Raw genomic sequence first — 15,678 nt, 5'->3', positions numbered from 1 at the left:
GAGACGGAGTCTCACGCTGTTGCCCAGGCTGGAGTGCAGTGGCGCGATCTCGGCTCACTGCAAGCTCCGCCTCCCGGGTTCCCGCCATTCTCCTGCCTCAGCCTCCTGAGTGGCTGGGACTACAGGCGCCCGCCACCGCGCCCGGCTAATTTTTTGTATTTTTAGTAGAGACGGGGTTTCACTGTGGTCTCGATCTCCTGACCTTGTGATCCGCCCGCCTCGGCCTCCCAAAGTGCTGGGATTACAGGCTTGAGCCACCGCGCCCGGCCGGCATAACTAGTTTCTACTGCAGTCCTGTCGATTTTATTTTATGCATTTCAGAACATCCTGAGGAGTCTAGACACAGACGAGGTTGAGAACCCACTTCTAGTTTGTACCCACCAGGGGCGCTGTGGGCCCAGCCTGGTCCCTCACGGTTCCAGACAGAAGAATGCTCAACTAGGAAATTGAATGTGTCTATCAGTAAGAGCCAAAGTTCCATGGAATAATGAGGTGACCCTGTGTGTGTCCTTAGCCAGCAGGGCCTCTGACTTGTGGCCACCTACAGAACCTGCCCACAATGCTGAAGCCAACTGCAGCTGAGGCCCCGCCTGGCCAAGGCCTGTCTATAGCTTCCCTGTCCCTTAAGCCAATTGGGCAGTGTGGGTTTTTGCAAGGTCAGGGACAGAGGCCTGAGGTTCGTCCTCTGAGTCAGTGGGGATGAGGGCCAAGCAGGCTTTTTGCCTCTCTGGGCCTCACACTTCCCTGATGCTTTCTGTTTGCAACAGGATGCCCTTTTCAGTATTTACTGCTATTTTTGGCTTCCTCCCAGGAGCTCCTACAACAAAAGGGAGCCCGAGTATCTTGCCAGGAGGCACCAGACCCCTGCTGGAGGGGCGGGGGCTCCTGTGGTCCTGCAGGAAGCACCTTGTGCGGAGGCCCCATTACCTTCCCTTGTCAGGCCCAGAGGGAAACCTGCATTTCCTCTCCCCAGGAGATTTCCCTCCCCTGAGCAGCAGTCACAGCAGACAGCCCAATCGCCATCCCTTCTGAGGCTGAAACTTTCTTTAGAGCCTTTCTGGGAAGGCTAGAGGAGATTCCCAAACTGTAAGGTCACGGGGAAACTGGGGCAGTTTTATTGACGATGGCAATGTACAAGACTCCACACCTAGATACGTGGGCGAGGTAAGGCCTGAGCTCAGGCCTTATGATCCTCCTCAGGACCCTTGGAGGAAAACTTCTCCTGCAGTTTCTTCCACATGCTTTTATCCATTTCCTTAAGCTCTTCCAAGGTGTCTGCAAAAGGGAAAGACAAAAAGAGAGAGACAAGTCTAAAACTTGATGACGTAGATTGGACCCACGGGGCTTTCCCGACACAAGCATGCCCTGCTTTTCACACAGTGTGTTCCTGAAAAAGGGAAGTGTAGACCCAGCTTCTGAGGAGCAGATCAAACAGGGTAACAGAAGTGACCACTCACGGTGACTGAGCACTGTGTGCCAGGCTGTGTGCCCAGCACGCTCTCAGTGGTTTCTTGCCCTCTCCTCACCCTTGGCATCAAAGCAGGGTGTGCTGCTCGTTGCCCTGCTCCATACGAGGGCAAATAAATGGCCCTGAGCTGTCTGCTGTGCAACCCACAGGCCCAGATGGTCCATCGCAAAATTTGGCCTGCTCCACACAGGCCTGTCTCATTTTCAGGTGTGGAAACTGAGGCAGGAGGCGGTGAAGTAACTTGCTCAGTTTGCACAGCTGGGAAGTGGAGCAGGGATTTGAATCCTGGCGTGCAGGTCCAGCACATGCTGTGGAATTAAGCAGGCACTGAGAGAGGGATGGACTTAGGCCTGAATCCCAGCCCATTGTCTCCCACTGTGGGTCCCCTCCCACTGTGGGTCCCCTCAAGCACATTACTCAACCCTCTATACTTCGGGTTCCTCATCTGTAAAATGAAGATAAAAACACACATCTGCAGACAACTTGGGGAGAGGTGAAAAAGAAAGAAAAAAAAAAAACATGTACCTCCAAAGTTGTAAGGATTAAAGAAAATCATGGAAGTAACTTGCTTGGCACACAGACTGCACTCAATGAAAAGGCAGCCATCTCCACCACAGTGCGGGTGGGAGGGGCTTTTGTTTAAGAAAATACACGTCCCCACACCCAGGAACCAAAGCAGGGTTTCTTGGCCTTGGCACTACCAACACTTTGGGCCAGATAATTTTTCGTTGTGGGCTGGCCTGTGCATCATCGAAGGCTGTTTTGAAGCATCCCGGCCTCTACCCACTAATGCCAGTAGCACCGCTGCCCCCACCACCAGTTGTGACAACTAAAAATGTCTCCAGAGATTGCCACATGTCTCCTGGGAGGCAAAATCACCCCCAGTACGGAACCATTTTTCTGAAGTCTCTAGGGCTAATGTTCCATGAAATCTAATTTTACATATATGTTAAATTTTAGATATTCTTATAATATTGTTTTGCTTGCCTGGCCTGAATTTTCACGTTAACAAAACTACCGGAGAAAAGAGTATCTTTTCTGACCAAGAAAGGTGACAGAAAAAAGCCCCTGCTCTGGCGCTTTTCCGGAAGTCCACGTTTCCAGTGTCCAGGTGGACATTGAGGGACACTGTCCATCTCCAAGCCCTGAGGCCTCCCTAAGGCGCTTTCCATGACACCAGTCCCAGGGTGGACACACATGTGACCCAGAACACAGCACATTTCAGACTCGCCAGGCCCTCAAAGCCTCTCGCTACAAGGTGCTGCAGGTCTTTTCTTGTCCTGTCAGAGGAAACATTTGGTAAGCTTACGCCACACAATTTGCAACAAAAATACGAGGCTTGCTGTGAAAACAAATTCTCAGCAAATTTCCTGGAACTAAACTTGCAGCCAGAACAAGCTGCAGCGTGGACCAATGGCGGGACTATCTCCTAGCCTTCGTTGCTGCCTGTTTTCCACTTGCAGAGGCTGCCCTGAGGTGAACAACATAGAGGGCAGAAGCAGGGCCTCTGGAACTTATTTCCACCCTCACTTCAAGTTCAAACTTTGCTCAAACTGTCCAGGGCCCTCACGATAACGTGCATCAATGCTGCTAATTAGACGGACCCAGGGATAGAAGAGTAAATTTACACATTAAAAAAATCGCCAATAAAGTGATTTTGCCTGGCCAAAATATCTTCACCCATTTTCCCAGAGAGTACTGGAATAAAAACAGGGTTAGAGTTGACATGTAATAGCAGGTGACACCACCAGGTTTTAATCTCAGAAGATGGTTTTCTAGAAGCCCAAATCCTCAAAACTAAGTTGCTGAAGGCTGCCAGAAGAAGAGGAAAGACATATTTCTAGAATACCAGAAGGAAATGTGTCAGGGCCATGCCCTTCCAGAAAAGGTTAGCCTATTTTTGTATATAATATACTTGGCAACAAAAATAGTAATTTTCCAGTACCTGCCTGCTTCAGCCCTGGCTCTCTGGCCCCCCTCCTTAGGGACAATGGAGATAGGGAATTAAGGAAAGGACAGGCTTGGCAGGATGTTTCCTTTCTTGTTAATCAGAGTCTATCAATGACTCTAAAACATACCTAGTTCAACTCATATCTAACCCACAGACCACGTCCCCTGGGTCAGATAACTCTTAGGCGGATATCCCCAAACACGTTTATTGAATGGCTTTTTGTTTTAATTAAAACCTTCATTGTTTATAAAGCCCCCTTAGGACCATAAAAATAAAATAATTTTCCTTCCATCCTGATTTCAACTACTTCCATTTGGCAAATATGTAGTCCCCTGTTCCCTGCTGCCCAGCCTTGAATTTAAAAGCACTAAAGATAGATTTTCTTTTTTAAATAACACCTTTGACCTTCTCCACAGTATATGGTCAAAATGCATGAGCCCTGTAGCTTCAGAATTTCCTCTGGGCTGTTCTACAAGACTTTCCATCAAGCAAAGCTGCCTTCTTAGACAATTCCCCTTGGCCACTCAAACTCAGAGTCATTTGCAAACCAATGAGAAAAGGCAGCTGTGCTTTCATTACCTGTGGACAGGATCAGCTTGTACTCTTCCAATGACAGGCCACTGAAGCTGGTGTCTCTGGGGCGAGGGTACTGGTCACCGGGGCAGAAAGGAAGTGAAGGGAGGAGAGAGATCAGTCCACAAGCCCTGCTCTCTGACTGCATTTCATCTGGGCCCTAGGCAACCAGAGGCCAGGCCTAGCAAGAAGAGCAGCGCCACCTTGAGGTTAAGACTTGGCCTCACAAGAACCAGTACAGTCTCCAGCAGGCAGCTCCAACTTTAATGTACCCATGAGTCCTCCCTGGAAAACGCAGGTATGGGTGGGGCCCCTGATTTGCTTTTCTAACCAGCTCCCAGGTGATGCCCATGCTGCTGCTCATGGATCACATGTTAGTAGGGAGGATTTAGAAAAAATCCATCTTCCACATAGGCATATGGCCACGTTTGTGGAGTTACTGAACACATTTTTCAAGTATGGGAAAAACCACTCTAAATGGAATTTGACAGTAATCATGTTGGGGCCCAGCTCCAGAAAGGACGGCACTTTCCCAATCATCCCACCTTTATCACCAGAGTGTGGGGAGGTGTCAGTTCCATCAGAGTGAATGGGAAAATTGGTATAAATCCAATGGCTGTCAGACACTCCCAGGAGCACACACTGGCATATCAAATACATGGCTTCTATTCATAATTGGTTTTCTTTGTTTCTTCCCTTTTCCCTGTATTCACAATTTTAAACAGCTTTTATTTAGGTGGTGTAAAAGCCTCTACCAGGCACCTCTGTTGGCTTGGTTGAAATTACTGGTTTCATTTGAAAGCAGCAAAGCCAATTCTTTACAAAACATTACATAATCAGATTTTCACTCATTCTTATTAGTTGTCCTGTCAGAAAGCTGGGGATATAAAAGACTGTGGCCCACTCACCTTGTGTTTGTAGTAGTTTGAATGGAGTCGCGCTAAGCTCTCGTACATCTGATCACAGGCCTCAGGCTCTGCAACCTGAAAAGCAAAGAACCCCCAAGGAGGTGAGCAAAGGAGTCCTGCCTCCCACAGTGTCTGTACCTCGAGGAAAGACCATACTTAATAAGGCATTCACATGAAGCAGGCCTGCAGCTAGCACTGGCTTCTCCACTCTGCGGGAAGCAAACCTGGACTATAGCTCTGCTATTAGAAACTACTTTTTGGAGGCATAGCTCTGCCTCATCAACTCCCCAACCTGCAGAAAAATCAGATTAATCAGCAAACAAGCATTTGTGGAGCATCTGTGACTTGTGAGCCACGACACCAGCTGCAGTGAGAGATGCCACAATAGAAATGTAAGGTTGGAAAGGCGTGCCTAACAAAGGGGGTGCTGGGCAGAGTGGGCTACAGGGACTCAGTGGGGGAGTCCCCACATGTTCAAGTGGTCAGTGCATGATGGAAGTGAGACGACGCTAGGTTCTGAAAGAAGCACAGGGGTCAGCGAGCAGAAGGGAGAAGGGCAGGCCTTCCTGGGGGAGGAGATGCTGTCAGCGAGGAGGAGGAGGCAGGAATCCTCTGGGATGCTTCAGGCCAGACCAGTAGATTCTTTTTTTCTTTTTTCTTTTTTTGAGACAGAGTCTTACTCTACTGCCCAGGCTACAGTGCAGTGGCACAATCTTGGCTCACTGCAACCTCCGCCTCCTGGGTTCAAGTAATTCTCCAGCCTCAGCCTCCCGAGTAGCTGGGATTAAAGGCATGTGCCACCACACTCAGCTAATTTTTGTATTTTTTAGTAGAGACAGGGTTTCACCATGTTGGCCAGGCTGGTTTCGAACTCCTGACCTCAAGTGATCTGCCTGCCTCAGCCTCCCAGTGCTGGGGTTATAGGCGTGAGCCACCATGCCCAGCCTCAGACCAACAAAATCTTTTAGCAAAGGCAAAAAAAAAAAAAACCAAAAAAATCACCTGAGTTTTCATCTGTGATAAGTGGGGAGCTGCTGAAACTCTACAAGAAGGGAAGAAACATGAAGGCAGCAACATTTAAGATAAAATGGGTAAACTGAGGAGAACCAAGATGGGACCACAGTTAGGTCCTGCTAGAAAGGAGATGGCCCAGAACCCTGAGGCGTTGCCATAGAAAGGGGGATATAAGTAAATTCTCTGGTGCCAGAGACAGCGATGCCCCGATGGGCATTCTCTGGAAGACGCAGCATACAGAGGAGGTGTGGTCAGGAAGACAGACAGCATACAGAGGAGGCGTGGTCAGGAAGACAGGCGGCAGAGGAGGCGTGGTCAGGAAGACAGACAGCATACAGAGGAGGCGTGGTCAGGAAGACAGGCGGCATACAGAGGAGGCGTGGTCAGGAAGACAGACAGCATACAGAGGAGGCGTGGTCAGGAAGACAGGCGGCATACAGAGGAGGCGTGGTCAGGAAGACAGGCGGCATACAGAGGAGGCGTGGTCAGGAAGACAGACAGCATACAGAGGAGGCGTGGTCACGAAGACAGGCGGCATACAGAGGAGGCGTGGTCTCTTCCCTCTAGTTCGAACTTTCCCTTTACTCTGTCCTTGCTATTACTTATGTATAATTCTTTAAATTTTTCTGCCAAGAATTTTGAAAAGCTCCCCAGAACAAAACTTTCTCTTTTACATTTTTTTCCCCCAAAATTCAAATGATGGATTTTTTCCTAACTTAAATCCTTCCTTGGAGAAGGCAGAGCATAAATAAATCAGTAGTAAAGAAGTTTAATAGGCAGCTCCACTGCTGCCTCTCTGTGCATGTCAAATGAGGTCCCTACTTTACAGCAAACAAAAAAGACAATCCATCATTTAGTTCTACCTAACTCATTCCTGGGTTCAGGCTACTCATCATGAGAACAGCTAGATACATCAGAAGAGGAAGGATTATGGCCTGAAGAGGTGGCCAGTGTTTGCTGAATAATAATCAACGTCATTATCTGAGTGGACAGAATGAATGGAAAAGGATGAGGCTGGTGCCTCCCTGCTGCCGGACAGCTCTTCCAGGGAAAGTCCCGCTAGAATGGACTTCTGCACACATCTGGACGAACACATCTGGAATACTTCTTCAGCAGGGCATGCATAGCCAAAAGCTAACGCTGGAGTGCAGTGGCGCGATCTCAGCTCACTGCAACCTCCGCCTCCCGGGTTCAAGTGATTCTCCTGCCTCAGCCTCCCAAGTAGCTAGGATTACAGGCACCCACCACTACACCCAGTTAATTTTGTGTATTTTTAGAAGAGACAGGCTTTCACCATGTTGGCCAGGCTGGTCTCGAACTCCTGACCTTGTGATTTGCCCGCCTTGGCCTCCCAAAGTGTGCTCACTTATAAATTTAACAGGCATTCACTGAGACCCTAGAGCATGCTTGGCCCATCCATGAGCAGGGGATGCTTGGGTGAATGAGTACCTCCAAGGCTGTAGGGAGAAGTGGAGCCAAACTGTCTGGGTTGAATCCTGGCACCATCCCTTATCAGCTATGTGATGTCAGGCAAACCATTCACTCTTCCCCCATGAAACACACTTAAAAAAAAAAAGTTGCCAGTTTATCTTTCTCTGTATCTGTACATACGTATCTTTCTTCTGATCCACTTGAAAGTAGAAGCATAATGCCCCTTCACCCCATATTTCATTGTGCATTTCCTAAGAAGAATATTCTCTTATATAACCACAGTACAGTGATCAAATTCAGGCCACTTAACATCGATACAACATTATTATCTAATGCACAGTCCATATTCCAATTCTGTCAATTGTCTCAATAATAATCTAAGGAAAAACAGGATGTCCTGCTGCATGTAACAGTCATGTATCTTTTAGTCTCTTTTAATCCGGGACAGTTCCTCGGCCTTTGTCTTTCATGCATTGAACATTTTTGAAGCATACTGGCCAACTTAACCTTTCTTTTAAAAGAAAATATAATAATAGCCCCTACTTCCCAGGGTGGTGTGAGGATAAATGATGTAATGCTTGGGCTGCTCTGAATTCCAGGCCTGGAACACCGATAAATGTGAGTGATTAGTTTTTCTTACAGTTATTAGTAGTAAAGAGTTGTAGTAAACACAGGCCCCTGTCTCACAAAGTAAGAGGGGAAAGGACAGAACGGTTTAGGACCACCCTGGTGAGAGTGGAACGAAGGGGCATGTACGAGGTGCTATGGGCCTGCGGGGCCAGGCAGGAAGTGCTGGAGAATGAGCGGCTGAGGATGGGTGCATGTAACAGCAAGGGAGTGGGGGCGCTCCAGGCACAGGACCAGGTGGAGCCCGTGCCCAGGGAATGGGTCAGCATGTTATCAGTGGATCAGCATGGCTGGTGTGCACTGCAGATGATGGCGCTGGAAACGGAAGTGAGGACGGATGAGAAACTGCTGAGGCTTCACTCCTGACTGACGCTGGTGGCTCTCAGCGGTCACTGAGCACTCCATGGTCTGCCAAGAGAGCAGTTGTCTGCTGTACCCGGTCTTCACCTGATGGCCGCTTATCTGGACCCTCCCATCCTGCCACCATCCCCACCACCTTCCCAACTAAGCTCTTAGGAAAGGAGTCCACACGCTGATTTGCCTTCCTCCCATAGCCTCTGCCTCTCTCCTGGGCTCCTAACACTGCTTCCTGATAAACCTGCATTCCAACCAGATCCTCACCCTCAAACACCTTGTCAACTCAAGTTCCTGCTCCAACTCTCTAGCAGTGAGAAGTCACCAGTAGGCTGCTCAGCAACCTTGTATCATACCCTCAAGCAGGTGTGCTATAAAGTGCTGTCCTTCCTTGCCACCTAGTCCCATCTCTGATGGGCAGCAGGACAGACAGGAGGGGCACAAGGGACGGGTCACCCTTGCAGAGTGCTGCTCCTGTAAGAGCAAAGTGCACAAAGTCTAAGTGCAAAAAGCAAAGTGACGCTCAGGTACTCTCACCTCTTAAGCTTCCTCTGTGTGAAAGAGACAGTCTCCTAGAGAGTTCCCAGAAGTCCTGGACTCAATTGTAATCCGAGAAAGAAAACCAAACACCTGAGTCCTAAAACAGACTTGCCACCCAGTTTCCTGTTTGAGGTCAGAAGGTGTCTGAGGCTGTAAAAGCAACTCAGTGGAGGTGACAGGAGTTTGAGATATACCCATTTCTAGCAAGTTCTTACTGCCTGAGGAGTGATGAAGCCTTGATCAATGCTGGGTTCCTAGCCACAGATAACTCAAGCTCAGCAATTAAAAAAGTCATCCTTAAAAGGATGTCAGTGGAGACATCTGTCAAATTCCAGAAGCCTCACCACGTTCCTATAGCTTACATTTTATTCACAGACTCCAGCACTAACATTCCTGAGTTCTGAAATGCAGTTTTTCTGATGAAATGGACTGTGCATTTTTAGAAATATTCTTAATACAAGCTTTAAATTACCTGATTTTGCATTCATACCTAATGAGATCATGGACGTTTTAGGACTAATAGCAGTGCTGGGTTTGAAAAAGGCAGCAGTGGGGACATTATGAAAAATTCAGCACTGCTCCCCAAATGTGAATAAAATAGATGTTCATCTGACGAGTGTCCTTTATAGCTCTATTTTTGCTCCTTTTGCATTTCCCCTGCTCAGTCGTCAGTAAATTTCTCTTTACCATATTAAACTTTTATACATACAAATCTACATCGGTGCCGCAGGCACTGATTTCGATTTTCCAAATTGAATTTTGGGTGGTGACAGCAATTGGTACAGCGGCCCCTATTCTAGTCACACAAAGGGACGCATAAGCACTTTTGGGAAAGGGTGTTGCAAATTGCTTTGCTAATTAAGGTAGAGCTGGATTCAGTCCAGGAGGATCTATAAAAAAAGGCTTTCAAGACTTGGTAATGAACTTCTGAAATGAGTTCATTCTGTTATGGGAGCCTATTCCCTTCAATTGAGTTGAAAATGTATTTCTTGAGCACCTACTATAGAGAGAGTGCCCCACTAGGGGACTGTGAGGGGCCATAAAGAAGACGACCCAGGCCAGCTGTGGAGAAGCTGGCAGGCACACTGCAGAGACAAGATACACATGAATTAGAAACCAACCCTGCCCGGGGCAGCATGCAAGTGAGAGCCAGAGCTGTGAAGCACGGGCCGCTGCAGGAGACCCGAGGTGGGAGCTGGGCACCAGGCTGTGCTGACAGGGAGGTATGGCAAGGAAGGGCTAAGTTTCACTGCAGCGACAGTGCACAGAGTGAGGAGTGCCGACCTGGGCATGAGTGACACAGGGACCAGAAATGACTGGGAGGATGAAGCATGAAGAGGCACAGGACAAGGGTGTTTTAGGCAGGCAGAGCTTTTAAGGGGAACCCAGGGAGGGCTCCAAGAGCCTGGGAAGCCACCAAATTCTTGACAAACTCTGTGTTTGGGTTTTTGGAGGTTGTAGGGGTACGGTGATCCACAGTGCACTTAAGTCTCAAAGGATCACCATCGCTTGTACCATGGACAGTTTGGGAGACCATGAGAAGCCACCCTTGCTGAGCCTGGGGCTCGTGTTGGGGTGGTGAGAGGCAAGGCTGGAAACACAGGTTGGGACCAAGGATCAGAGGCACTGCAGGTCTCACAAAATTGCCTGCCACCTGTCCAGGAGGCAACAGGTAGACCCCAGAGATCTTTGAATAAAGTAGTGACCCACCAAAAGTGGCTAAGAATTTATCCCTTCAGGAGGAGGACTGCAGCTTTACATATGCAGAGATAAACGCCACCCTTTGGTGTGAATACTACCCTAGCTCACACTGGCGCTATTCAGAATTGGAAGAGAAAAAAAGATGGAGATGTTTGCATTCCCTCTTAGAGATGATTCTTACAATTCCAGGTTTTAGATGGGCTCGATATGTAACTAAAAATAGGATAATCTGCTCTTAGGACACTCTTCAAAAACATGACTTCAGGGGGCTCACAAGTGGGGGTGAGCAACGTTGATATGGCTTCACCGTGGCCAGCATATGCCAGGTGGCTTGGGAGCTAGCTCCCTGGCACACTGAGGAATGCCAAGGATCAGGCCTCAACTGGATGACTGACAAAACAGAATCATAAAAATACCTTTGAATTATCCTCTGAGAAGGTGGAAATATCATTTACATTATTAGAAACTCAAGAAAAAGTTTAACTTCTTTCAAACTGGGCCAATATTATTATACTTAAACTTGGATACAATACAATTAGAACTCCCTGGTGGGCGAGCCCCTTCCTGGGCAGCAGCTCTTCCAGGCCACCCCTTGGAGTTGTAACTCATGCTACATAAGTGGGTGCTGGTGTGCAGTCTGGGATCTTTTAGGAAGCACCTAATGAACTCATTAGAAAGATCTGCTCCTTTCCCTGTTGTTAAGTCAACAATTACAGTTGTTGTGCCACCTTCCCCCATGTTGCAATTCTTTTATTAAGCTCTCAGCGCTGTAGGAAACACGTGTTCTTAGACAAACTGTATTCAAAAGGGGCAAAGCCCATAAACACCGACTTTTTAAAACTACACAATAGGATATGGGGTGTGAGAGGAGTTACGTGTGTTCCTGCTCCCACCACCACCTCCCTGCTTGGTGGGTTTAGGGTGGACCACGAGACTCCCCAGAGGGCAATTTGAGGTGGAATAAATGGAGGCAGTGGTTTTTGTACTCTGGTTTTGAGTATAAATTATTAATTTGCCCTTTAGTTAACCCAGCTTTTCTCTGCTTGGTGTCCCACCCAGGACCATCTTTCTTCCCATCTGGACTGGTAGTGGCTGAGGCAAAGAATAGATGGGTAAACACAGGGAGTTCCATTTGCTGCCCAAACTATCTATGGCCCAAAAAGGTTTGAACAGGCAACCAGGGGAAGGAAGTGGTGTGATGTTCATGGAAAAAGAGGTTGTTCAGGTTGTTCTAACAATAACTTGGAACAGCAGCTGAGGAAAGGCCAGGCACCCAGGAGACGATGCACACTAGGGCCAGGAGGGCTGGGTATGTTTCTCACCTGGCTTGTCTCTTACGGCTAGAGAATCCCCAGAGAGTTGTCTTGTTTTTCTGATTCGTTTCCTCATCTGTAAAATGGGAACAGTAATGGCTACCACTCAGCTGCACTAAGGATTAAATGAGATCATGCCGGCAAAGGTGTGCTGTGCACCTTTCGGGGTGATCATTAGGACGAAGGAAGCCAAGAGGCTGAGAGGAGGACTGACTGCCTCTCTCCTCTACAGGAATGGAAAGATGGCCTGAACAGAGCTACTTTCCCCTCCAGTCCTGTCTTCTGGCAACCGGCATAACCAAGGAGGAGCTCCATACTAGTCAGTCAACTGGATCTAATCCCCACCTCCTGCTGCCAGTTTAATGAACAGCCTACCAGAATCACCTTGCTTTCTCAAGGTCTTTATACATGATCTGGGGGTGTCAGTAGGAGTGACTCACAGTAGTGTTTTCAATTCCAGCAAGGAATTGCGCCCTTCAAAAATTACCACAAAGATTTACTAAGCCCAGGTGCATTCTCAGGTGACATCAGGATGAGGTACCAAAACAGTGGTCCTGAGTAATGCTCCTGCTGCCATTGTGATGCACTGGTTCACTCTACCAGTAATGCATTCATCAGCTGCTACAGAATCATCAACAGAGCCATGACTTGCATCTGCAGCTGGGACTCAAACCTGTGTGGGCCTTTGACTGCTCAGGAACAATTTCCCTAGGTGATAACAACTCCAAAAGAGAAAACTCTTTCCTCCTTTGCCGGCTCCTCTTACACTAACAATCAAGCAAGTGAATGTAATGCTCTCTCACCTCCCCAAAGATGGAGCCTCTGACTGCCCAACTGTAAGCTCCTTGGTGGTGAGGGCCAGCTTATGGCCTTCTTCCATAGATCCCGAAATTCCCCAAACATGGTAAGCTCTCAAATCAATTCTGCCCACTCAGAACACACAAATATTCCTTTCTCACTCTTCACAACTTCTCTTTGTCTAGTTCTGCTACATCTGAAACTATATTCAGACAATTGTCTCATGAGCCACAACCAATTATTTACTTATCCATTCAGACATTTACTGAGTGTTTTTTATGGGCCAAGGACTATGCTAGACACTGGTAGGGGAGAGGGGGAAAGATAAAAATGGCATCATCTCTATTTTCAGGAAGCTCATACTAAAAACATGCAGGGAGTACAGCTTTAGGAAGCTCACGGGGTTTGTAGAATTGGGACTAGATAAGATTCTTGCCTTAAAGATCTTTCCACTTTGGGCCAGTGAAGACCACCATGAACAATGGGAGGGCCCTGGGTGTCGTATAACCTGGGCCAGACACGCCCCAGGCTGTCAGCCAATCAGCAGTCCAGTCACAATGATGCCACTGGGCGTGCTCCTGCTCCTTTAGGTGGGCTGGCTTGGCTCTGTTTTGGGCTAAGCTAAAAAAAAAAAAGACCATGTTCCTTCTTTGACAGGTCTTGGCCAAGTTTCGCAAGTCATTTCTTCAGACTGTGTGTGTATGTATCTCATTTCATTTCTGGTCTCTTGCCCGAGCCCCAAGCTCAAATATAGCACGCCTACTTGACATTGCCACTAGGAAATCAGTGTACTTGGCATCTCAGGTTTAACCTGCTTAACACCGAACTCAAGATATTCTTCCTACACTTTACCTATTCCTGCCTCAGTAAATGGCACCATCTTAGACCTAGATGCTCAGGCCAAAAAAAATCTAGGTGCTATCTTTGGTTCCTCTCTTTTCCTTTATCCCACATCCCACATATCAGCAAGTCCTGCTGACTCAACCTGCACATAACCTGAATCCAGCCACTCCCATCTTCTGTGCTGCCATCCTCATCCAACCCCCCACCATCGCTCGCTTATAGTACCATAATCGGCTTCTCTCCAGCCTCCTTGCTTTTTTGTTATTGCCCCCTATAGCCCACTCACCACATAGAACCAGAATAGTCTTAAAAAAAGTAAATTGGGGCACATCAGTCCCCTCACTAAACATCCCCAGTGACTTCTCACTGGCCTTACAATGAGGTCTAACAGCTAATCAGAGCAGATAATAACCTACTGTGCCTGGCTCCTGACCTCCACCTTAGCAAACTCCACCTTACTCACTACCCTGCAGCCATTCTGGCTTTCTTTCTGTCCTGGAACATGTCAATCTGCCTCCTGCCTTTGGGCATGCGCAGTGTCTGGAATGTCCTTCCCGCCAAGTGTACATGGCTGGCTCATCCTCTTGCCTTAGGTCTTACCTATGTGTCATCTCCTCAGAAAGACCCGACTAATAACATTACTCTTTTATCATGCTACCCTATTTTCTACTGATCACAGTACTTATCTGTCTTATGTAGACCTACTTGTTTATTGTGTCCTGAACTACAATGTAAAACTTCATGCGGGCAGGACTTCACCTGTTTAACACTGCTGTTTCCCTAGCACTGCTCCAGGCATATGGTAGGTGCTCAATAAATACGAGCTATATGAACGAATGAATCGCAGAGCTGCAGCGCCAACCTGGAGAGCAAGAACGTAGGCCTACTACTCACACACAGCTACGTGAGCTGAGGACCCAAACCTGCTGCACAGGCTTACAGGGCTCAGGAAGAACGCAAACGCTTAGCCGGGACCTGCAGAGTTTACTGGGGATTAGCTCAGTCAATACACAACACTGCGAGATAATGAGGTAACGTTACAGTGACACGGGAGCAAAAAGCTGAGGCTGTCACCAGCTGCCACTGGTGTTGTGGATCTCAACTGTCTGCACCTTGAATCACCTGGAGAGCTTTTAAAACACTGAGGTCAAGATCCCACCCCTAGAGATTCTGTATCTTAAGTTTTTGTTTGTTTTTTGATTTGCGGAGACGGAGTCCCACTATGTTGCCCAGGCTGACCTCCTGGGCTCAAGCGATCCTCCCGCCTCCGCCTCTCAGAGTGCTGGGATTATAGGTGTGAACCACCGCGCCCGGCCCATCTGGAGTTTTAAAAAAGCTTCCTCGGCAATTCCAAGGTGCAGCGGGGGGAGAGCGCTGAGTAGAAAGGGCGTAGCTCTCAGTAGCTCCCTGGGGAGAAACGGGGGTCTGCGCTCACGTGCGGCCTGGAAGGAGGACGCGCGCATGCGCAGATCCCGCTGATAGCGCGCTAGCTGGCCCCGCCCCTGCCTCGTCCTTTCCTCCCCTCGTCCCAGCCGCCTCCCCGCCGGTCACCTGGGTATTCTCTCCCTCCCGAAAGGCCTGTGCTACCCGCTGTCGCAGGTAAGCGCCCAAGTCCCGGCCCCGTTTGGTCTCGTCCACTGGCCATTCCTCACAGAGCTTAAGAAAACGCCGGTACCGGCTGGCCGCCATTTTGGGCCCCGTGTGTTCCCGCCTTAGGGGGAGGAGTCGCCGCCAATGGATGGTACTTGCGCACTAAGTCTCGCCGCCTTAGGAGTGGGGCGGGAGGCCGAAGTGGGCATGCGCGACTTTGCAGGCGCCCAGTTACTCTCCGGATAGGGGCGCTGCTCGCCTTTCTCTGCAAAGCGAGCTAATTCAGTCGTCCTCCTCCTGGAACCGGCCCAGCTCCCAGGGGCAAGGCGGACGTGGAGTACCTGAGGGACAGCTTTGCTTCTCTTTTTCAATGACTGCACAAGCTTGAGACTAAAAAACCCTCCTCCGAGGCCTCCGCTGTTTTGCATAAACCAATACATTTGCATGTAAATACAGGTTACTGGATGAAGATGTGTTTGAATGTTGTTCGTGTGTGCCCCTGTACCTGTCACTATCCCTTGGTACTCTGCCGCAGTTCCTTCTTTAGTGCTTCCTAGTTCTTGTTCC

General features: G+C 48.6%; 1 protein-coding gene across 1 annotated transcript; it reads right to left on the bottom strand.

Annotated features, from left to right (window-relative positions):
• Nucleotides 1-998: 998 nt before the first annotated feature.
• Nucleotides 999-15,235, bottom strand: UQCC2 (ubiquinol-cytochrome c reductase complex assembly factor 2). The gene is given in 4 exon segments (NM_001194866.3): nt 999-1,275; nt 3,999-4,068; nt 4,901-4,975; nt 15,073-15,235. Coding segments are annotated over 4 exon segments (381 nt in total). The 5' UTR covers nt 15,211-15,235; the 3' UTR covers nt 999-1,177.
• Nucleotides 15,236-15,678: the final 443 nt, after the last annotated feature.

This window comes from Macaca mulatta, chromosome 4, assembly GCF_049350105.2.
Source record: "Macaca mulatta isolate MMU2019108-1 chromosome 4, T2T-MMU8v2.0, whole genome shotgun sequence".
Lineage (NCBI taxonomy): Eukaryota > Metazoa > Chordata > Mammalia > Primates > Cercopithecidae > Macaca > Macaca mulatta.
This window is presented reverse-complemented; position numbering and strand designations above follow the sequence as displayed.